The following is a 25,029-nucleotide window of genomic DNA, read 5'->3' on the forward strand; positions in this document are numbered from 1 at the left end:
TCCCTATGACTTCAGTGATGTAGCACGGATAGCAGCACACCCACTCTGAATATTGTTCCAGCTCCACTTAATATGTATACATGCAGGTACACCCGGGTCAAGGATTGTAGTCCTCCATTTAAAAAGCTCTCCCCGTGGATCTTGTGGGTCTCATCCATACCAACCTCTTCTTTAGAATGTGGCATTGGCACACACCTCTCCCAGAGCATTCACCATCTCAGTAACAAACCTCTGCAGTTTGCTGGTCTTGTTGTGTTATGTTATGTTGTTGTGTGGTGCCATGTGTGTTATGTTGTTTGGTGCTATGTTATGGTATTGTATTGTGTAATGCTGTGATATTTTGTCTTGTCGTGTTACGGTGTTGCTATGTTATGTTATGTATTGTTATCATAAAGGATTTATAAACATGGGTGGGTCTGCTCTGCTCATTCATGTAAGATAAAGGCAGACAGCTTTCTTAGCCTTACTTGAATGACAGAGGGAAGATTGAAGGGGCACACCTGTAAAGTACATGGAGGGTGCCCCCCACCACTCGGGACCCAGTCAGAAGCTCTCAGGCCAGGAGCCCGCCACCTGTGCACAGAGCCAGAAGGGGTCCCTTGGAACTGCGGGGCCAATCTGCACCACGGGGCCTGCGGGGGCTGATGTTACGCCACTGGATGGATGAATGTGACTGCAGCGAAATTCAAAACCTTTATGTTGGCACTGCTGATCATTGGTTTAAATTCAATCAAATCAAGAGAGGAGCTACCAAGAGTGAAGAAAGTGTAGAAGCACCAGAGCCCAGAGGTGTGAGGGACCCTCTACAACCCCTAAAATAGCTGTTTTTCCACTACCAAAAATGGGACGCAGACACCATTTTCCTCAGTTGCACTAGCGCCCAGAGCACCTTAGCTATGGCATTCAATCTAGTTTCTATTTCTATGTTTGAGTCAACGCTGCACTCCGGGCTTACACGAGGGAGCCAGTGCTTCGCGGCGGGGTCCTTCTCAGAGCAGCAGCGGAGCTGGAAAAAAGTTGGTGGTGTCTGCTGAAAAAGTGGGGCCAGGATGTGGACTCAGGGAGGAGCCAATTACATGTAGTTGACAGAACTATGTAAAAAGAACAATCCAAGGAATATAACCTTTTAGAAGGTATGTATTCTGGACATGTACAGGAACCACTCTGAAACCCCCCGTTAACTTACTGGTCATGAAGCTAAACTTCACCAAAAAGCACCATACATAGTAGAACTTTCAATTTCATTTTTCAAGCCTAAAACTCCCATCATGCACATTGCTACCGACTGACAAATTTGAGTGGGATGGAAGTCAATCTCATGGCACGGGGAACACATCAGATCTGAAAATGAAGCATGCATGGGAACCAGTTTTGGGATAACTGGATGTGTGGGGGGTCATGGAGGTTCTGAAATTGCAGGAGTGCTGCCAGTCAGGACTGACATGCACCGACTGAGCTGTATGTCCGTGGTGGGTCTTGAATTTCACAGGCGCCTCACATGACTGAGATACATTGGTGGAGCTGAGAGTGCATTGCCAAGTCTGGAAAAAGAAAGCTGCAGGTCAGGATTGAACAGCCCTGACAGAGATTACAACATGCGGCCAGCAGAGCTGGCTTATCATATAATTACCTTTAAATGCATTGGAAGTGCTGAAATAAAATCATACAAGAAGTCCTTCTAATTATAGTCCTCAAGGTGTACATGCATGAGCAAGCCCATTTCTCCATTCCAATCCTTTGTGTAAATTTGCTAGTGAATCATTTCCCTACTATAACACAGAGTGACAGTGGCTAATCAAGGTCTCGACGTCATAAAATTGGGGTGCAATCCCAGTGCATGAACCCCCAAAGCACGCTTCCTCCAAGGGCTTCAAGACATTGGAGTGTACTCCTTTCCTTTCGTTTCTGTAATCGATCTTTCTTTTTGTCCTACATTGGTGAACAACAGGTAGTTGTCCAATGTCTTTGCCGCATAATCCAGCATTCGCTCCCTACACATTTCACTTGTTCAGGTTCTTCAAGATCACATTGTCATACTCACAATCCCCCAGCCAGTCCTCGATGGACTCTTCCTGCCTCCCCACTCCCACAGTACAAGAGCCACCAGGCAGGTTCTTGGGCACTGAGTAGTCATCCAGAATAGGGTTGTAGGGGTATTCATGCCCCAAGGGGTCAGGCTCGGTGGCCTGAAGCTTCCATGCCTCCCCTGTCACCTCCGCTGGCTCATCGTAAACGGAGTGGCTAGTCCCGCCCTCAGGCTCGTCATAGATGTGCTCCTCGAGTAACTGATGCACGGGCGCCTTCACCTTCATGACGTTTACCTCCTCAATTCTGTTGTACAGAGGATCAGGCCAATCTGGATTTGGGTTAGCCTGCAGGAAGCTACCAAATCCTGAATTCGCCAAAGATTTGGCAATGGTGTCAAAGGGGACAGCATACTCGGACTCCAGCTGGTTATGGGCTGTCTTATTGTGGATCCGGCCGCCACCTGTTGGTCCTGCACGGACAACCACATCGGATGGCTCAGAATAAGGGCTCTCTGGCAATTGGACACCTTTCTTCTTAGCATTTTGCAGTGTTTTGGAGCATTTGCTGTTTTGGGAGGTGGGCATGATTGCCTTGGCAGGCCGCAGGGATGAGCACCTGTCATTGATGGAGTTGGACGTCTTGCCCGATAACTTCCATTTGTCGCTCGGAGATTTCTGGTCATCGTTCTTCAGATCCAGCAACAGGAGTCCTGTGGTACCTACACACCGATAGGTTTCATTGTTACCACCACCTTGGCTGTGCTCCACTTGGCTGCCACCTCCCCAACTGGGATCATCCTGGGAGTTCCCTTTTTGAACCCGGATGGCTGATTCAATGGCCATGAAGATCTCACTCCCCTGTCGGGTTTCAAACTCAAAGTTGCCTTCTCCAGAGGCACATCGTCTGCCCGCTTCGAAGGAGAAGGTCACCTGTTGAGGAGGGAGGAGGAAACAAAGTCAGCTTGGTGCACAGCAGGAAGATTTATAAGTAGGTCAACAGATACACAGAGCTAATAATGTGAAGACATATGCCCACACTGACCCACAAGCACTCGGTCATGTGCACCCACCCCTTCTCAGGCAAACCACACCAAGGCCGGCACTCCCACAGATACCCATAGACACACAGATGCAAATAATAACACAATGCCCACATCATGCACTTAAACACAAACTCACATTTGGACCCAGATCAATACACACATACAGACGAAACAACACAGAGGGCCTCAATTAGAGGTGAAGAAAGTCCTCGACACCCACCTCTTAGTTACATGGTCTCTTTTAGGGGTTAGACTGTGATATTCCTTATGGTGAAGCTTTTGCTTGCTCCACTGTCGAGAAAATGGTTATGCGGAAGTGACGTCATTTCCGGACAGTGCCTTTCCTCCTGTGACTGCTGTGTCAACCACGGCGGTCCCAGACAGAAAATTTAACATATATCTCCACCATAACCTTTCCATTAGCTTTTTCCCCACAAAACACTCCTGTTCTGGAGGTCTGTGCTTCAGAAAAAACGTAAGGCATACCAACACTGTGGCATTGTGGTCCAGCCTTCACGTTTTTTTTCTCCTAGAAGCGGCCCCCTGCAAGAAGGCAGAAATCACTTAGGGGGAAAAAGGCAACCATTCTGGAGTCATCCTCCAAGTTTGGCGAGTGATCCATAGTTGGCTGATCCGACTTTAAATGACCCATACACACACACCCCTACACACAAAAGGCATGAATACAAACACACCAAACACTTAAAAACATACAGCAGAATTAAAAATCGAGCAGATTATAGGGCCAGTATTCCTCTTATCTCTACCAGAATTAAAAACACCGGGGGTGTGGAGAATAAAATGCAGGAAACAGTGTACTGATGGCTTTTTACAATTTGCAACACTGAAACTCTTGTATAAATTGCCTCAGAAAATGAGATATAAATATATTCAAATTAGGGACTACTTAATACGTAAGATGAATCTGATAGAAATTACTAGCTCAAATATATGGACTTGTTTCTACTCTGCGAATAAAAAATCATTAATCAGTATGGGATACAAATGTCTCAGTCAAAACAGTTTGGATGAAGCCCCTAGATTGGCGCTAAAATGGACGGTTAGTTTAGGATTTAATGTGACAGCCAAGAATATCTCAGGTGCCTTAGTCAATATTAGTAAAGTCGTCCAGTCTTCTAGTTTGAAACTTCAATCGTACAGGACGATTAGTCATCTTTACTACACTCCATTAAAAATCTCAAAATGGTCACAAAATAATTTTAGTAATGATCGTACTAAATGTCCTAAATGTGGTCTGGTGGCAGCAGACCTCATACATATGATCTATTCGTGCCCATCATTAGCTAAGTATTGGTCGGACATAGAAACTATTTTAGTTCAAAACCAATTGATTAATTTTCCATTAACTGCAGCTGCGGTACTATTGTCTATGTACCCGGTTAGCTTTATCTATAAAGATTTGTTGAATATCGTCTTGGCCTGTGCTAGACTGGTGATAGCGAGGGCTTGGATCTTTCAGAATCCTCCCCATACGACCGAGTGGTGGACATTGGTTCATGAAATTTTTACTATGGAAGGTGCAATTGCCAGGAATAGAGGAACTAAAGCAAATGCAAAGTTTGTTAAGATTTGGGGTAATTTCTTGCAAAGAACGCAATGATACGGATCATGGATGCTTTTTATGTTTATGAGGTTATTAATGATTTGTACTGATTATGAATTACTTTTCTTACTTCTGTTTGCGTTTCTTTTTTTTTTTTTTTGTTTATTATGAGGTACTGATCTGTACCTGTACTTAACATGAATTTGCACAAACTCGAATCTGATTTACTTTTTCTTTCTGTATGGATAATGTTAATCTCTCTGACTTGCTTGTCAATAAAAATCTATTAAAAAAAAAAAAAGGAAACAGTGTTCCCCACAAATTGCCGAATGTTATGTTTTCCCTCTGAGCTTTTCCCAGAGATTTTGGCTGATCTCAGTAGTCTCAGACCCCATATGAAAGCTGGGAATTTGTAATCCTGATGGGGCAAGTAAATTATGTTGCCATTCCCAACCAGGATTACCGGGGGCACTTGGAATCAGACTGTAACTCACACACAGACACCCAGGCATTCAAATCCACAAATACCCAGAGAGTTACACACAGAATCACAACTAAACAGTGCTGCAGACTGATATCATAGTAGAGGGCTCGCCGCTGGTCCTAAAAGAACATCTATATTTGTAATGTGCTTCTGATTTTTGTTGATCAAATAGACGGCATCATCTTAACCACAGAATCTGTTTTCTTTGGACAAACTCAAGGCCCAATTCACAAAGGTAAAGTTAGACTAAAAGGCTAATTTAGACCAAAAGTCTAACTTTACTACTTTGCGGTATTCATAAAGGTAAGTTACTACTAGCAACTTCACTACTAGTAATTTTACTAGTAGTACCTTTAATACTAGTGACTTTACTACTAGTAGATTTACTAGTAGTAAAGTTACTAGTAGTAACTTACCTTTGTGAATACGGAAAAGTAGTAAAGTCAGACTTTTAGTCTAAGTTAGACTTTTGGTCTAACTTTACCTTTGTGAATTGGGCCCTCAGTATTGAAACTTTTATTTACCACTCAACAGAGAGTTAAATGTATTATTGAAACTTTTATTTACACCGCAACAGAGAGTTAAATGTAGTATAGAAACTTTTATTTACACCTCAACAGAGAGTTAAATGCAGAGTCATTAATAAGCACTAGACCGGATGACTCATAATGGCCAACCCTATCAATTTAGACGGTAGGTCACCACTTTTTAGTGATTCCTACCCTCTACCAATTTTAAGCTAATTCCTACACCTTCTTTAAGCTAGCCTGTGATGGCAAAGATATCACACTACACACCAGCTCATGATACTTACATTATGGCCCTGGGAGCCGTGTCTGATAAGACTGGTACTGTAATCACTGGGCCGCAAGGGAATATCTAGGAGATCTCCGCTGCTGAATACCCTCAACCCTCTAGGGAAGGTCAGGACTGCCTGGGAGGGCGATGTTGGAGAATTGGATGATGATTGCTGGACAGAGGCCAAAATGGCTTCTTGGTTTTAGCTATCCTCTCCAATTTGTGAATTGTACAGTTTTCACAGGATATATTAAAGCCATTATAAGCTCTGACAGATGGACAGGACACCCCCCACCCCTGCGCTAAATGTGGTTTACCAAGAGAAAGTCTCAATGATATAGTCTGGTTGTGTACACAGAAGATAGTGACCTATTGGTACCAAGTATACAAAGTCCTATCTGCAATTCTAGGCACTCCCACTCAATAAGACCCAAATGTGGCACTCCTGGGGATTATGGAGGGATAGGCGGACTCTAGGAGCCAGAGAACCTAAGCAGCAGAGGGATTCCTGGTGGCTAAACAAGACACAGCTCATCATTGGCGGAGGAGGGCACCTCCGCGCTTCGAGGACTGGACGCGGGGACTGGACTACTGCTCGGCAGCAGAAAATACAATATATCAATGGAGAGGATATGCAGCTAAGAATCGTGAGATCTGGTTTTCCAAACTTACAGCTATGAGTGATACTGACTGACCAGCCATTGATAAACATGCCCAAGGTCCCTTTCCTATCCTTCTTCGTCACTGAACTAACATTTTGTTATTGGTTGTGTGGAAATACCTGCAGCCTTACATCTTACATGCTCTCATGTTGTCGGTTATGTGTATTACTTGTTATAAAATGTAATTAACCAATTTTTTTTAAAGGGGACAAATGGTTGATCTTGTCTATGAGGCATGTCAAGGAGCACCATACACTAGTTCAGTTTTTACCTCACTACACAGAGACCATAGTACCTGTTCTGAAGTTGTTTTCCAGGATTGCAATGAGGCATCTTGAACTTGCCTTCTGGATGCCAATCTTGTTCTAAAACCTCGTGTAATTCTTGGATATAGTGATGCTGAGATTGTCTCTTAGAGCTCAAATGAAAGTTAAGTTTTTGCTATCTACTTAAAACCTTAAGGACTTGTTATCTGGACTTTCACCTAGGATGAATGCAACTCAAACTAACTACTTACCTGTCCATGAGCACTGATGCTGGACAGCTGGAATTCTATTGGTTCAAGCATTTAGGTTATATAACAATGGGTTAAGCCAAAAGACCACTGGACCCAGGTAATACACAGTACGGAATGCTCGTACGGTGCTCATATGGAACGGCGAGGTTGAATTTATTCTCCCACCGTGACAAGATGTAAAGGAATTCCCCAGGGTGAATTAAATTACGGGGTTCGTTGGAACTGTGTCAACCACCGAACCTTGCCTTATTTGATGGTTTTGACCTTCAGGTGGCCTTCTAATTTGTTCACCATTACTATCCGTGCCCATGATGACCAGTTCATGCTGGACCATGGGACACTTTAACCAGTGATTGCTACTAGAACCATTGATTCGCGAGTCCCCTGTCCTTTTCGCTTCTTTGCCGTTGGAGCCTACGGGCCCGTTTCGTTCTGATAACGACAGTCTGATTCATCATGCTGAGAGTAAATTGTGTCTCCTCCCTCTTCTGGTCCTGATGAAGACCCAATTGTAAGAATTAATCTGCTTACATGAACCAGGGGATCGAACTGTTGACGGTCCTTGTCAGAGTCGACAAATGCAGACAATAGAAATTGATTATCTATGTCCAAAGTGACTATATCCATATGTAATTGTTGCCTCTATGTGGATGGGTAGGTCTCTATCAATTTGCCAATGTAATTATTTACACATTGGCTTTCCTTACCCAACCCCTCACGAGTCCACACTTCCCTTTGAGCACTTTCTCCTCACTTTCTCTGGAGCACCTGCATTTTATATATAAATGCACATACTATCTATGCCGTTTCATTGAATAAAACAGCATATGATGACATTTTGATACATTGTAAGATTTGTTTTCAGGGTGATGTTACATTTTGTTTATTGAATTGTGTACCGCCGTGACCTTTTCTTTTGTACTATTGGTTCAAGCATGGCATGTTTTGTGTTTTACTCCCTTAGGGAATGGTAGATGGTGCAGTCAGAATTGTTCCACAACATCTCAGCAAAAGAATCATCAATTGTAGGTCACTCATGAAACTTGTGACTGCTCCATAAGTTTATGATGACTGAAGCATGATTCTCCAGTGATTGACTCTCAGGGAGAGAAGGTAAGTGGAGAATTAGCTCCCTTAAAGCATTGGTCCATTCCATGCTTGAATCACATCAGAAGACCCTGTCAGGTTATCGATAAAGTCGTCTACCAGGACAAGGAGGGGATCTCTATCAGGAATGAGGGCAAATCCAGTATTCACTTTGATTGGCATCGGTTCCATGATCATAGAGGCAGGTGGTTCTACTGGCCTTGTCCCTGGGCACTGGAAGCAGCAAGTCATCATGTCTTCCAGTTGCTTTCTGATGTCAAAAAAAACGAAATTTCTGATGAGTTCTCATTTTGATATTGACAATACCGTGGTGTCCAGCATCAATAATGTCAATATACTTTGAAGAGTCATGGTGACAACAATACAATGACTCCCTCTAGTGCAATTCTTCCTCTGTCAAAGAACACTTATAGGGTACTTTGTAGAGAACTTGTAAAGTATTTTCCATGCCTGTTGTATGTCAATGGAAGATGTGTTAACACTCACTACACTCTATAGTGGTTCCCTCAATCATCGGATAGACGTTAAGCATCATGATGGCAATCACATACATTACACCCATTGGACAGGACCTGAATACTCACAAAAGTCATTTGTAGCCATTACCCTGAGGTAATTCTCTGAGGGTATTTTGTAATTTATGGGGAGGTTATCAGTTCCAGCTTCATACACAATGACGAAGGTATATTCATTGAGTTGAAGAATCAATGTTCAGTTCAGTCCAGGGTGGTGGTTACAAGGGTGATTACTGAAACAAGAGGATGACGCAGTTTGCAATGTTTGCAGATTTGCATGTGAAATCCATAGAGATAGAATTGGTGACACCCGCAGAGAACTGTGATGGCCTCCTTGTCGATGTGGGAGTGTCTTTGTTCTTTGGCAGAGAGAGTCAGGCTAGCACAGAAAGGGCGCCAATTATTAATTAGTCTGCTTTTGGGGGAGCACAGCCACTAATCCACAGGGACTGATGTCTGCGGCCACTCTGTAGATTTTCTTAGGTTGGTGAACATCAATGCAGATTCTGTTAATAGTGTTGCCTTTTTTCTACGCAATTGAAATACCTGTCCTCTTTCCATACCTACAAGCCATCAGTGGCTTTGTCATGCACATTGCAGTATGAATGAACCACCCACAGCAAACAACCATGCCTAGGAATCCATTAACCTTCTCGTGATACGGTGCCATGTCTTCTGCCTTCAAGTGGCAGATAAAAAGCTTGTTCAATATCAGGAATTTGCACCTGCTTCAGTGCAGTGCCAGACCACAACTGCATGGGGATGTATGACGTTACAACGCATGCTATTACAATGCATGCCTTTACGACGCAAGTTTTACAACGCAAGTCATTACAGCGACTTGCGTTGGGGGCGCGGGATAGTGAATAGTTTAATTTACTATTCCAACTCCAGTCCCCGTGGATAGTAGGGAAGGTGTTGGATAGTAAATTAAAACTATTCCCTATCCTAGAGCGCCCCCCAGCGCAAGTCGTTGTAAAAGTTGCGTTGTAATGGTTGTGTCGTAAAGGTACTTCGTTGTAACAGTTGCGTTGTAAAGGATGTTTCCCCTGCATGGTTATTTTTAGAACTGCTCCCATATGAGTATCAAATGTGGCGATATACCTCGAAGATCTGTTCAGCAGCAGCAGGCCGATTTTGACAACCACTTTGATCCATTCACTTTGACTGCAGGGTCGTCCATTGTGGGAGTGATGTGCTATTCCATTTTACCAAGTTTTAGACATGTGCAAGTCCAGAGTGATAAATTCCTAAATGGGCTGCTTTGGTTTTGGAGCAATAACTACTGATGTGCATGGTGGTTCAGTATTGAGTTTATCAATCAACCAATCAAACCAGACCGTTGAAGAGCAACTAATCACCTGTGAGGGTATCTAGGCATTGAGGGTCTTGCTGTGGAGGCTCAGTCGAACAGCCAGGTCTTGAACCCTTTCCTGAATTCCAACAGCGAGGGTGCGGTCCTGATGTGAAGAGGGAGGTAATTCCAGGACTTGGTTGCAAGGTAGGAGAAGGAACGACTTCCGATGTGGCCTTGACATATGCAAGGGGAGTGAGCGAGGTGAAGAAAGGGGGATCACAGTTATCTGGATGGTCAGTGGAAGTTCAGTTTATTGTTTTCAAAGGCACCTCCACTCACTTAGGTACTGGTATCAATGAAAGCGGTAATCAACTGACTGGCTGATAACTGCATTTCTGGTGATACAACCACATCCGCACTTCATTGCTGATGCTCAATATCACAATGAAGTCTGGCACATCTTCCTCTAGCCCATTGAGATCTATTGTAATGTCTTCATTCTGCAAGAAATTCACTATCTTTTGGTTTGATGGGTTACAATACTGGCTCTTGTTTTGGGGCACTACTGCAGAGTGACACACCTTGGCAAAGTGAGTTTGCTGCATGCTGAGCAGGTTTTACCGTTCAGACGGTAGGTTGAGTGACGGAGTGTGCCATCACCACAATACCTGCCACAGGCCTCGTTTTTAGGATGGTGATCTCTTGACTGAGCAAAAGAAGATCCCAGCTAATGGTTCCACAGATTTTGCCTTGATGGAGGCCCTTGGGAAGGAAGCCTCAGTATGTAATGAGCAGGTTTCCAACAGTTCACGTGAGTGTCCTACTGCAAGCATGTTTTGCAGCGTTATTCTTGGCTCTCATAGTATCATCCTGTTGAGTTTTGCTGAATCTTGCTGTATGGTGCCCCTGTAAGGTCTGGGTGTCTATTTGCTTTTCTGGGTTTAGTAAACTCACAGTGGCAGCAAACTTACATACCCGCTCGTGGAAGACATTGAGAGGCGGGTTGTCACTGTTCTTCTGCCTACACTGAACCTCTTGTAGCTGAGGTTAGACTCGCTCCCCAATCCCATGTTGAGTTTTATAGTCAACACGACAGTTGCAGGCCCGGACTGGCCGTTGCGGGCACCGGGCAATCCCCCGGTGGGCCGCATGGGTGGGGGCCGGTTTTGGGCCCCAGGGGGGCGTTTTTGTTACAGCGCCGTTTTTTGCAGCATAGCTGCAAAAAACGGCCCTGTAACAAAAACGGCCAAAAAACGGCCCTGGCAAGGAGCGCGGTAGCACCCCCAAACCCCCCCGGAGAGGGGGGGCCGGCCGAGCACTTTGCCAGGGCCGGTTTCGGTTCCCAGTCCGGCCCTGGACAGTTGCAATTACAGGAACAGCTTGTGGACTTCTTTGCCTTCGAAATGAAGAAGAAAGGGGCACCTGGAAGTAGTGTGTGGTTCCTTTATTGCGAAGTAAAAGGTCATTAGCCTTGAAACCCAGAGCTTCCACATGGACACAAGGGGGATTGGAAAGACAGTATGTCAAATGGCAGCCATTGTATTGAGTTGGTCTGCAGCGTGCTGGAGTAGAAAGATGTCTGGAACTAAAGAGAGTGATGAGCAGAGGGTTGAAAATAGGTCGGAATTGGGCACCCAAATCAGGATTTATGTGCTATTGGCAGGTCCACTCAAATTATGCGACTGTGCGGCTGCGGCATTTTCCACATATAGATTTGCAGCATTTGCCACATAATCTATCATCCCCTGCATTATCTGCAGAGTTGAAGAAAACCAAATTAGTTACAACTCAAAAGGTTCAAAAGTTACTAAAAACGTGGCGACACATGTTCGTGCACAGTGGAAGGCCCTTTGCAAAGGTTCACTGGTAACCATTCTGTTGCTTACTGCTACATTGGTGTGTTGACCTGGTACTAATGATGTGCAACCAATGCCCAGACATTGTTAACAAGTGTAAAAATGACAAAATAATGAAGTAATTCTATTACAAAATGTGCCGCATTGCGCCGCATAATTTTCCTGTTCATGCTGCATCATTTACTTACCCCTGCTGCATATTTTGACCCTCTCCTGATGCATAGTTCCAGTAGCCTTGGCCATAGGTTTTCAGGGCAAAGGACAGTCCCATAAGTCAACGGGTGTTCCACACACAAATTGTGTGGGGGGTACTGCACTCATTTAGGCCGAGATTGAGAGGATTACAGGGAGTGAGGCACCAAGGGTGGCATCAGTAGTGACAGTGGCCTGATTTAGAGCGGGCCGTTGACCTGCCTTGTCTCCAGCTCTGTAGGATGTAACATGTGCACATGCCTTTCGCCAAAGGAGCACCCAGCAATGGACTATTCTTGGCCGGTGCTGGTAAGCGCGTTGGGGCGGCGGGGAGGAAGTCGACAGACGACGGTTTTATTTATTTTTCCTATCACGTGGTCTGTCTACTTCTCCATCCCCGCACCCTGCCCCATTGGGCTTACCTGCACCGGCTGTGACTGCAATGGACACAGAAAGCTTGATTCAGGCGGGGAGCGGGAATCACGCCTTCCAGGGCGGGGACGCATGGCTCCAAGCCCGGTTGCTGCTCACCATTGAATGACCAGGAATGACTTCAAGCCTGGTCCCAAGCCTTCTCAAGGAACGCATTAAAAATGGAACATTTCGCTGCCCAGATTTTTATATGCACTCAAAAACATTTTTTACCCCATTCCATCCGGTTATTTTCGTGAAGTGGAGCACCTGCAGAGGCGGCTGATCTGGGACGGGCGTGCGCGAATCGCTCTGTCTAAGCTCACGCTTCCGTGGTACGATGGGGGCATCGCCCTCCCAGATATCAAGCGCTACTATTGGGCTTCTCAATTAAGTGCTATTAACCACGCAACTTACGCTCCTGGTCCTACCCCGGCCTTTGCCATGGACAAGCACCTCTTACCCGGTGGGAATTTTAATAGAGCGCTATATTCCAAGGTGCTTCATAGGAAGTTGACCGGGCCCACGAAAATCGCTGTAAGAGTGTGGCACGATGCGAATGCGGCCTTGGGATGGTGTGATAGGTTGACGTGTGCGACTCCATTGTATGCTTCCGAGGGTTTGGGCAATCTGTGGCGGACGAAAGGCTTTGATAAATGGGACATGATTGGTCTAAGTAAGGTAGGTGACCTCTGGACTAAAGGCAGTGTGAAGTCCTTCGAGGTGCTCAAGACGGAATATGAGCTTGGAGACAGGGAATTCTTTAGATATGCTCAGGTACGTCATGCTCTGCTGTCAGTTTTTGCTGTGGGAATGGCTATTCCCGAATCCTCGCCTCTCGAGGACCGTATCCTGGACGGCCACGTCCCTGATAGTACAATTTCACTGATTTATAAAAAACTGAACAACACCAAAATTGACTTGCTTGCGCACCTCAGGGCTTTATGGATTGCCGACGGATTGGAACTGGATGACAAGGATTGGAAGTCCGCTTTGTCCTCGCCTAAAGAGGTTGCCATACCCGCCCGCCTTCGGTTTGTCCAACTTAAGATCCTTCACCGTGTGTATGTCACTGGTCCGAGTCTGGTTCGAATGGGTTATTCGTTGGATGGGCTATGTAAGCGGGGCTGCGGCGTGATTGGCACCTTCCTTCACATTTTGCGGGAATGTCCCGAAGTGGCTGGTTACTGGTCCCGAGTGCATGCGATTATGGAAAATGTCACGGGGGTTCCGCTTCTACCTGAAGCCCGGCGCTGCCTCTTGAATGTGTGGGAACCTAACGATTATAATGCTTCTCAGATCTGCTGGGCGACCCTCGGCAACATGGTTGCTAAGAGGGATATTGCACAGCTATGGGGTTCCCACAGACTGCCTACAGTACTGGCGTGGAAGGAGAACATGGACTGGTGCATGTTTAGGGAAAAAACAGTATACTTGTCCCGGGGCAGGCCCAAAAAGTGGAACAGAATTTGGTCACAGTGGAATGCTTACTGTGGTAATATATGTACTCCCCCACATGACTCTACTCCTGATGTCTCCTTGTCCCCCTAATTGGCATTCCCAGTGATTTGTATTGACTGTATATATTGTACTGTTTCCTCGCTGCCCCCCCCCCCTCCCCGCTACAGCTTATCGCTATACTGTACGTTTTGAACTGTTCGAAGCTGCTCCCGCATGGACTCAAGATCACCATCACTGTATTTCTGCCTTGTGTTTTTGTTTTTTATTGTTTGTTGTTACCTTCAATAAAAATTTCAACAAAAAAAAATGGAACATTTATTCCGAATATTTAGATAGGCCAATAGGTTTCAAGCAAACGTACGTGCAGTATTGTGAAATAAAACGTACTTACAATACACACCGGAATTCAAATTTCACACAGTTTGGAAAGGGAGAGGAATTGCTCAAGATTTGATCTACCCAAGTTGGTGTGATGGAAGTGGAACTGGTATGAAATACTCACAGCTTGTTCAAAAATGTTATAAATAAATGGCTTTGAAAAAATAGCGAAGGTGCGAAAAATTGACAATAAGCGAAGTAGAACATTATGATTGGAAAGTTACAACATTACTTACAGCGTTCGAAAAGGGTCACAGTAAAAACGAAAACAATAGAATCAGAAAAAAAGGTGTCAAATTCGAGTTTCCATGTGCAGTGTAATTTTTTGTTTCACAAAATTTCGACATGCACTTGCATGGCGTTTATTAGACTAGCAAAATAATCGAAATACATTTTCTATTTTTTTTTATAAATTCCTTCAGAAGCCAGAGACCAAACTGTCCCTCTTTAAATTGTAAGAAACAGCTAATTTAGGCGATACAATTCCGCAAAGACTACTATCCCAAATGACCAAATGACTTTTATTTTTCTTTCGCACACATCTGCTTATGCTTTAATTTCACCGTCCTGGTGATGACCCAATAAACTATTTCAGTTTGAACCGCTTTCAATTATTACCCACTGGTGCTACGTCATAAAGTGTACAGGCTGGTAGGGTTAGCAGCTGCTTGTCTGCTTTGACTGAAAGAAGAAATCACAACTGCCATGGAATAAGGAAGGCAGATACAGTGGTGGGAGTTGCACAGACGTCAATTCACCAAAATGCCTGGGGTAGCGGAAGTGACATCACAGGCCACTTGACCTTTACTTTGACTCACACACACATACTGACACATTCACACACTCTTGGGGACATAAACACACTCCTACCTGCAAGCATGCATACAACATACATTTAACATCATTTTTTACTTACCTTAGATTCCAGATAGGGTCGTATTCCAGCTAATGTACTCCATTTTTTATTACATTAATAGTGAATAATATTATTCACTATTTGTAGAATAAAAAAATTGACAGAAACCAGGCAAGTGGAGCCCCAACCAGCGTCCATTAGGAAGAGCTGCCCCTGTGTTCCAGGCACTGATATTGTTACCTCTGTCGGGAGGGGTTGCAAAAACAGTGCCAGGGGTAGCAAGGGGCAAGCCAGTGGTCACAGCTGCGACCCTTGGCGATCCCTAAATGATGTCCATGGGGAGGGGCGGTTAAGAATGGCAGGCAAGGTATTGCTGAGATATAATGGATTAATCCTGTACCAACATTTCTTTGCGTTTGCAAGAGATCTACTGTCATGATCTGTAGATACACGCTTTTTTTTATTTTTTTTTAATTTACATTGTGTAAGCACTTGAGAACTAAGCAATTCAATTTCAAGAAGTCTTTATTCGATAATTAAATCATAAAAGACATGTACACAAAAACAAATTTCTAAAAATACATGTACATTCCATAAAATAGATAGAGTAAGTATAAATACAGTAAGACCATATTAAATCACTAATGTTAGACAACTTTGAAATACATTAAAAGAAAATGTACAATAAATCCTAAATCAAGTGACCTTGGCAATAATCCTAGGGCAGTTAAGAGATCCACAATTACACATAACCGCTAACAGTACTAAAAGCTTAACAGTATAACCTATAACAGATTAATATTTCTGGCTCTGAGGATCCAAGCCCACCCAATAAATTTAGCAACTCCTATTACAATTAAGGGTGCTAGGTCAGTCTTTAGTATCCTACTAGCGTTTGCTGCTGAGCGAGTTCCCAGATTCCTACAAACTGGGCTTAGCCACTATGCTCTAGGGGCAGCGTACAACGGACAGACAAAAAGAAAATGATCAATATTCTCTTACTGTCCATAGCAGCTTGGACAATTTCCCGGGCCTCCCTTACCCCATTTTTTAGTGAATTCCCTTAAGGGCAAAGAACCGCACCTAAATTGATGAAAAAGTTTGCGGTCCAGGGGCTTAGTTATTATTTCCCAGTAGTTTTCGAAGCTGGGGACATCTTTCATAGCAAAAAAAGTGCCAGTAAGGTTACTGTGAGTTAGACCAGAGTGTCTTTTGGTTGCCACCCATTCCCAATAGTGCAACTTTAAATCCCTTTTTGAGGGAAAGGTTGCGTTGGCAGGATTTGACCAAAGATCTCCATAGCCCATATCACACAGGGTGGTTCTTAAAGCCTTGAACCAGCCAATGTTAGAGGAGCCTGGGAGATCTTTAACCTCTAAACATGCTCTAGCATACAACTGAAGCTCTGGCGTAGTCCATAGGCGCCGCCAAAACGCCAATGGACGCAATCTGGCCATGTCCTCCACCGGCTGGCACCCAAGGTCATACAAGAGTGGAAGCCGCGGGGAGGACTGCGGGAGGCCAGTGGCTAACCTTAAAAATTTATTTTGGGCAACCTTCAGGGGTTCAAGGTTGCTATAGCCCCAGAGCTCAGCTCCATATAGAACTGATGGTAAAACTTTCATGCCATAGATTTTAATTAGGGGCAACATGGGCCTAGAAAAGGAGCTTTTGTGTTCTTTAAGCAATGCTCCTCCTATCTGCGAGTGCTTCAATGCCAGTAAGTCAACCTGGTGGGACCAACCAAGGGTCTCACTAATGGCCAATTTTAGGCCTATATCCCTGCTGCCAGCTTGTTCTAAGATACTAGAACGCCATGTCAACTTTCAGCTAAACGAATTTGTTGAAAATACGGGATATCTCCATCCATCCCAATCAGGCTTTCGCGCCAATTATTCCACCGAATCCGCACTCCTGGGGGTGACTGAGCGACTCCGACACGGTATTGATAGTGGTGAGACCTTTGCGCTTATACTATTGGATTTAAGCGCGGCTTTTGATACCGTGTCGCATTCCATTCTCCTAGAGTCCCTTCGCTCCCTTGGTGTTGCAGGATCTGCGCTTGCCTGGGTGGCTTCATTTCTTAATGAGCGCACCTTTCAGGTATTTTCAACCAAAGCTGAATCGGCGATCTGCTCATCTGCTTATGGCGTTCCGCAGGGGTCTATATTGAGCCCTTTATTGTTCAATATTTACATCAGACCCCTTGCCACGATAGTAGAGGACGCCGGTCTGTCTATTTACTCCTATGCAGATGATACGCAGATCGTGTTCTCCCTGTCTGACAGTAGGTCTCAGGACACCTCTGCCCTTAAAATCGGCCTTTCTCGGGTTGCAGCCTGGATGCAGGTCAACCTGCTAAAACTCAATGGTGAAAAGACCGAGGTTATCGTACTTGGCAAACATAAAGATCTGTGGGGTTCTAGACACTGGCCTAGTGACATGGGTCCACTGCCTACCCCCGTGCCAGTTGTTCGTAACCTCGGCTTTCTAATCGACGAGAAACTCTCGATGCGTCAACAGGCAACTAAGGTCGCTGCAATCTGCTTTAACACTCTACGCTGGTTGCAGAAGATCCTATGGATGCTGCCTGAGTCTACTCGTCGAACTGTTGTCCAGGCTCTTGTAATGTCCCGTATCGACTACGGCAATGTGCTCTATCTGGGAGCTGATAGAGCTACAATGAATATACTCCAGGTTGTGCAGAACTCAGCTGCCCGCCTTCTGTGCAATGTCCCACGCAGAAGGTCTGCAACACAAGCCCTATGTGACCTTCATTGGTTAAAAATTGCTGACCGTGTAGCTTTTAAAACTTTGTGCCTTATGTTCAAAATCCGTCAGGGTTCTGCTCCCACATACTTGCACAATCTTGTCCGGCCATACCAGCCAAATCGTTCCCTTAGGTCATCAAATCAAGCCAATTTTGTAATTCCTAGAATTCGCTTGACAAAAATGGGAGGCCGCTCTTTTGCCCATTTGGGGCCGAAGATGTGGAATGCTCTTCCGCTGACGCTTAAAACGGAGACCAATCTTCTGGCCTTTCGCAAAAAGCTAAAAACTTTTTTGTTTTAGTTGGTCAAATGTTCTCTGCTTCTCCTGTTTCAGCAATTACCTATCTTTCTTCTTTAGGCTGTCCCTGGCGCCGGGAAACCCTCTACGGGTAGCTGAGCGCAATACAAATTCAATAAAATAAATAAAAATAAATAAATGTAACCCCAAGGTAGGTAAACAACTTGGTCTGTTCCAGGGGTATACCTCCCATGGTAACCCTGGCTGTGGTCGGGGAACGTCCTCTTAAAACCATACATTTAGTTTTAGTCACGTCTACCTCTAGCTCATGTTCACAGCAGAATAAATCAAACCTAGACAGGGCGTGTTGAAGGCCCTGTCTGGTCTTAGATATTAAAAGAGTATCGTCTGCGAACATGAGCAGTGGAATTTTCAATCCGGCCAGGGACGGGGCATCGGTAGGCTGGTTCGTAAAATACTGGGTGACCCCGTTTATATATAAAGAAAACAGGGTGGGTGCTAGAACGCACCCTTGCCTTACACCTTTAGCAACTGGAAATTTGTCCGTTACCTCACCTGGTTTACCCCAGCGTACCTGGGCAAAAGTATGGGCATGTAGATTAACCAAAAGACGTAGAAGGGAGGATGGCATACCCAACTTTGCAAGGCAATCCCACAGCTTAGCCCTTGGGACAAGGTCAAAAGCAGACCTTAAGTCCACAAAGGCTGCATAGAGATTACCTTTACCTAAGGTGACAGTCTTCCAATGGAGAAGAGTAAATCGAAGAGCCTGATCTAGAGTGCTCACGTGTGCCCGAAAACCCGCCTGAAGGGGTGTGAGAGTATTAGACTCATCAATCCATTCTTGAATCCTGCCAAGAACAAGGCGGGCAATGATTTTTTGCACCGCATCAATTAAGCTGATCGGCCGGTAGTTGGAGGGGACCGACCGATCGCCTTTCTTGTAGATTGGCAGGATTTCTGCCCCAAACCATGATTCGGGGACCTTCGCACCTGATGCTAGAGCATTTGCCAGGTGAACTAGATAGGGGACCCAAAGGTCCTGATCCTGTTGGAATAGGTCGACAGGAATGTAGTCCGGGCCTGGGGCCTTGCCACCTGGGATAGACTGCAGAGTATGTTTTACTTCAATACATGTAAATTTGAGGGGGGGGACTGGGAATAAGACAAGGAATATCAACCTGTGTGTTACTACAGTTCTTAAATTGATCTTCAAAGTAACGTACCCACTGGTGTTGGCCAACCGAGGCGGGGCTTGGGCGATCTTACTGAGATTTGCCCCACTTTAACAGGTGCCAAAACTGACACATGTTACGAAGACTACATGCTTCGGTTAACATTGCCCAACATTCATCATCCCAGTTGGACTTAGCTTTATCCCTAGCTTTTTTATAAGCCTTCCTGCAGTCCCTGATTACGCTATAATTTTTAAGTTTTAGTGATTTAAACAGATCCCCATGAGTTTGACGACAATCTTCGTTAAACCAAGATATGGTTTTCTGTTTTCCCCTCCTACCCTGCTTAGCTATGGTTTTAACAAATAGTTTTTTTAGCTCCAAAAATAAATTATTGTGGATATCAGTGATATTCACAATAATATCGTTTTGGGACTCACGACCCACAATTTCTTCCAAGGAGCTTGAAACCAAGCTTCTAATCTCCTTGCGTGCCTCAACATTAACTGAGACTTTTGGCCACCGAACCCTTCTCATGTCGTTACTAAGCACAACTTCATTCTCTACAACATTCGTGCAATTTCTATCTAACCCCTGAAAGCTATGTTCCCTTAAGTCCATCACCAATGGATCATGGTCACTTTCAGGTCGTGTTGTAACCACCATATCTTCCACTGAGGCCCACATCCTAACATCAACCAAAATATAGTCAATCCTACTACTAGATCTGCCATTAGAAAAAGTGTGTCTACCTATCCTGTCGGACCGTACCCTACCATTGAGTGCTCGCAGTCCCTTGTCTAGACAAAACCCTTTAATAAATATGGCAGATTGCGTCCATTTTCTAATCGGGGCCAACTCAAGCTGGGGAATCCCCCATGTCATGTCCTCAGCCTCGGTGAGTAAATCATCACCTATACTCAGGGGTTCAAAACAGGAATTAAGGTCCCCCATTACAACCGTAGAGCCTTTTACATTTGTGCCAGAGAGAAATTTATCCAAAATATGAAGGCTTGAGGCAACCCTTCCACCCTGAGAACTCCTGGCATAGATATTTATCAACAGGATATCTAGGCCTTTAATGGATCTTATTCTGACTATCAGTATGTCGGGGCTATCATTTTGCACCTCCTCAGCTCTTACACCCTCATACTGTCGGACCCAGGTAGTCAGACCTCCCTTTGTACGTCCTCTATGCCCTTTAATTGCTGGCTTACTAAAATTTAGGTAGCCAACAAGGAACAACGCTGGGAGTGTCCAGGTTTCCTGGAAAGACCAGACATCACTTTGATTAATAAAATCCGCCCATTCAGTGTTATACAAACGGGACTCAAGCCCAGCAATATTCCAAGAGCCAAACTTGGTCCCACTTAGAACAACCCCCAATGTACTATGCACCTTCACTATGTCATCATCCATAGCACCCATATAGTTTGAACTGTCCATTGAGGGCGCTTTATCTCTACTCTTATTCATTTCGACCCCTCCATCAACTCCCAACTCTAACGAACAGACCCCATTACATGACCCACCGTTATTATCAATCACCACATCATCAACCTCTACTGTTGCTACTATCTGTTTTACCCTTTCTATATCCAGGTTCCTACCCCAAACCCTACCGGAAGGATAATACTTCTCCTTACCATAATGAGTGTGTATCTGGCTGGGGATAGCTTCAAAATGACAGGCAGATTCTGGGGTATTAAAAGTACCCATAGGGTTTAAAGTGTCCCTATCAACTTGAAAAGGAGAATCAAGTCAGTCATTTAGATCCATCCCTGTCAGAGGTTCATAAAAAAATTTCAGTGGGATATTCCAATGCTCGTTGAGCCAGTTTGAATTTGAGTGGTTGCTTATTATGGGGAGATATTTCGGTGGGTAGCAACGCGAATTTGGGGGACATGGAAAGTTAAAGTTGTTAATAGGATACAAAGAGGACGGATAGGGTTTCGGGGTATTCAGAAAGGGAGTGTAACCACTAGCACCACAACATACCTGAGGTCTGAGCAGGGGTTCTGGATAGAAGTAACTCAGGTTTCTTGTGGATACACCACCCTCATTATTCCCGGGAAACCAATCGCTTATGTGGGAGACCACTCTGTGGTCTTTAAAGTTAGTGATAACGATGTCACCCTCTAAATCTTTTGGACGAAGACCCACCCAGTTACACCTTCTTACTGAGATAATATCTCCGTTAAGATGGGCTGGTAAGGGTCTATATTTACTCAACCAATAGATGACTTTGTTTTTCAGATTTGCATTGGCCTCACGGTTACCATTTGTGATCGGAGGAACTCCAGTTAAAACGATCACAAAGTTTGATGATTCAGGAGGTAAGTCCACTATATTCTTAAGATTTGGAAGAGGTCTTTGAGATAGAGTTTTAGCTTTACCAGCCCCCATTGGCAGTGACTGACTATTAACAATGGATGTTTGTTTGGAGACCAACACATGCTTCTCATTAGCTGGTTTATATACTAATGACGGTTTGGGTGATGAGATGGCTTTGATTTTCTCACTATCTGAATTAGCAAAGGTTTTAGGTAATGTGTTTTGAATCAATGTGGAGGTAGGTGGAATCACATTCAATTGGGGCTGAACCGTAAGGATCGTTGGGTGAAGTGTTTTAGTCGGATCAGCTGTTAATAAGAGGTTATCCATTTTCTCCCCCAAAATCCTAATCCTCTCCATGAGAGGGAGCATATAGGATTTTAACATTTGATCAAAGAGATCTATGGTCTCTTTTTTTGACATATGTGAAGGATCAGCATTAACGGGTGGAGTAGATTGGGAAAGAGAACCTGACAAAACCACCCTCACTGGGGGTACGCTTTTTTTAATCTTAAGTGTTTCTCCCAACGGAGATAGGGGGCCTGTGTGGTAGAACTTTTCCTTTTGACGCCCCCTTTTTTCCTCCTCTTTCTAGGCGGGGAATGATAGACCCTACGTGAGTTCATGGGTTTGGCTCCAGTGACATTTTTACTATGTGAAGACGTTATTTTATGGGTTGGCCTAAATGGGGCTACACAATCGATCGATTGATTAGTTAAAGAAGAATGTAAATGTGGGACTATAGATGGAGCTACAGGGATATTAAGGTCTATAAGACTATTTGAATCGGTAGCCAAACTAGTACAATTGTCAACATTATTGTTGCCAGGGTTAATATCAGAAGTATTGAGGTCACGGAAATGGTAGGTAAATGGTCAGTACAAAATAGGTCGGCATCTCTGTCCGACCCACGTGTGCTTCCCATGTCCTGGGTGACACTTCTATTAATAATGGGGGGCAGAGGAATCTGTTTCAGATGTTTGATGGATCTGCGTCGCTCAGCACGTTTCTCTTCTAAGAGAAGTTGTTTGTCTATCTCCCTATTAGCTTTCTCAAAGTATTTGTCAAGAGGCCCTAAAATTGAGACTCCAACACATGATGGTAGGGAGTTAGACATAACAATGACAGGTTTACAATATTGAAGAATATAAAGTCAAACTAACCCGAGTGCAACTGGGGCAGAATATAAAGACTTAGGGACCGGGCCCAGCCCGGCCACCCTCGGCCCCTGACGGCCACAGACGGCCCCGCCCTTGTCCCGGGCTTCTCCCGGGACGCTCCCACGCAGCGGAGTGACGTGCGCCGTTTATAGGGGGAGTGATAAAGGTGGGCGTGTCAAAGCAGGGAGAGCTGCCCAGGTGACTCGGGCAGGTCAGCAACAGCAGGGACTCCTGGGAACCGGGGTCCAGTTGCCAGCACGCTCGCAGCCCTGCTCTATCTTGCGCCCACAACAGTCTTTGGTGACCCTTACTCCCCAACGCCCACAAGAGTTCAGCGCCTCGAAGCGGGACCCGCGAAGCGGGTCCGGCGAGAGGTAGCGCTTTTAGGAGAAAGGGGCTCTCAGGATTTCACAGCACCAGTGCGCTACACCAGCAGCAAAGGTTCAGTCTCTACAGGCAGGCACAAAAGAAAGACAAATTCCACGTTGGTTGAGGTCCGGAGGTTTTCACCGTGATGAGGTGGGCGTGTCAAAGCAGGGAGAGCTGCCCAGGTGACTCGGGCAGGTCAGCAACAGCAGGGACTCCTGGGAACCGGAGTCCAGTTGCCAGCACGCTCGCAGCCCTGCTCTATCTTGCGCCCACAACAGTCTTTGGTGACCCTTCTCCCCAACGCCCACAAAAGTCCCCAAGCGGGTCCGGCGAGAGGTAGCGCTTTTAGGAGAAAGGGGCTCTCAGGATTTCACAGCGCCAGTGCGCTACACCAGCAGCAAAGGTCCAGTCTCTACAGGCAGGCACAAAAGAAAGACAAATCCCACGTTGGTTGAGGTCCGGAGGTTTTCACCGTGATGAGGTGGGCGTGTCAAAGCAGGGAGAGCTGCCCAGGTGACTCGGGCAGGTCAGCAACAGCAGGGACTCCTGGGAACCGGAGTCCAGTTGCCAGCACGCTCGCAGCCCTGCTCTATTTTGCGCCCACAACAGTCTTTGGTGACCCTTACTCCCCAACGCCCACAAAAGTCCAGCGCCTCAAAGCGGGACCCGCGAAGCGGGTCCGGCGAGAGGTAGCGCTTTTAGGAGAAAGGGGCTCTCAGGATTTCACAGCGCCAGTGTGCTACACCAGCAGCAAAGGTTCAGTCTCTACAGGCAGGCACAAAAGAAAGACAAATCCTGAGAACTAAGCATTTTTAGGTCTCGTAGAGAGACCTTTTCCTATCCATCCACTTTTTTATGATGAGGATTCTCAACAGTTCACGTGAAATCACGTGACCACAAGCTCCTTCGTGCATGAGCTTGCATTTCCCCACATGCTTCCCCCTGCCAGCAGCATTTGCCACATCAAAGGCTTCAGCTGCCCCGCCCCCGCCGTCACTTATTCACGGCCGCAGGCCGTCCTAATTGCATTTTTTCAGCCTGGCTACTTCAAAGGGTTCGGGTTCGGCTGCCCCGCCCCCTGCAATGCCAAGAGCTTCTTTTGATGCTCTGTTCAACAGCCGCATGGATGGGCTTCCTTGTTTTAGCAGCGAGGAGTATTTAAAATTAGATAGCCCATCTGCTTTAATAAACTTTCAGTCACGACTAGCATTCTGTTCTATTAATCATTCCCATACATTTGCTGCCATCTACTGGCCATAGATTCACTGCCGAGCTCTGTGAGACTGTGTGTGAGTGTCATTTAAACAGAATCCTGTCGGCGCAGACTCCGAGTCCTGGCCCTAGATGCAGTCTTGCTTTTCAGAAGGGAATTTTGTACATAATTATCTTCCATGCTAGCTGTCATCTAACCCCTAAACCATTCCTCTTTTCTGTTCCTCCTTTCCTCCTTCTCTCTCCTTCTTCCCACTCGCACCGCTTTCTATTCCTGCTCTCCCCTTTCTCACCTTTCTTTGCTTTCCTCTCAGCCTCGCCTCTCCTCCCAGCCTCCTCCCCGCCCCCTCCATCTGCTGTTGCCCTGTAATCCCCCTTCATGTAGGCACGAGGCAGGCTGAATTAGCCCCTTTGTGGATGGGGCCGGACTGCGGAGATACAGCGTGGATTACAAATAATTTACATTTTCACATAAACTCGGCTGGTTTGGTAGGTCACCCCTAGGGTGGCAGTCGTAATCCCCTTTATTGCTAGCTACTTGTTTCTAGTGCTATGTAAAAAACACACAATACCTGAGGTTT

General features: G+C 45.4%; 1 protein-coding gene across 2 annotated transcripts in view; it reads right to left on the reverse strand.

The window, feature by feature from the left end:
* Nucleotides 1–1,119: 1,119 nt before the first annotated feature.
* The window catches only part of DOK2 (docking protein 2), a 116,124-nt gene continuing 92,214 nt past the window's right edge, over nucleotides 1,120–25,029 (reverse strand). For both annotated transcript variants that reach the window (XM_078666350.1, XM_078666351.1), the window contains exon 5: nucleotides 1,120–2,957. In XM_078666350.1, the coding sequence (XP_078522476.1) occupies nucleotides 2,001–2,957 (957 nt within the window). In that variant the 3' untranslated portion in view covers nucleotides 1,120–2,000. The remainder of the gene's footprint in view (nucleotides 2,958–25,029) is intronic.

The sequence above is a fragment of the Lissotriton helveticus genome, chromosome 11 (genome assembly GCF_964261635.1).
Source record: "Lissotriton helveticus chromosome 11, aLisHel1.1, whole genome shotgun sequence".
In the NCBI taxonomy this organism is placed as follows: domain Eukaryota; kingdom Metazoa; phylum Chordata; class Amphibia; order Caudata; family Salamandridae; genus Lissotriton; species Lissotriton helveticus.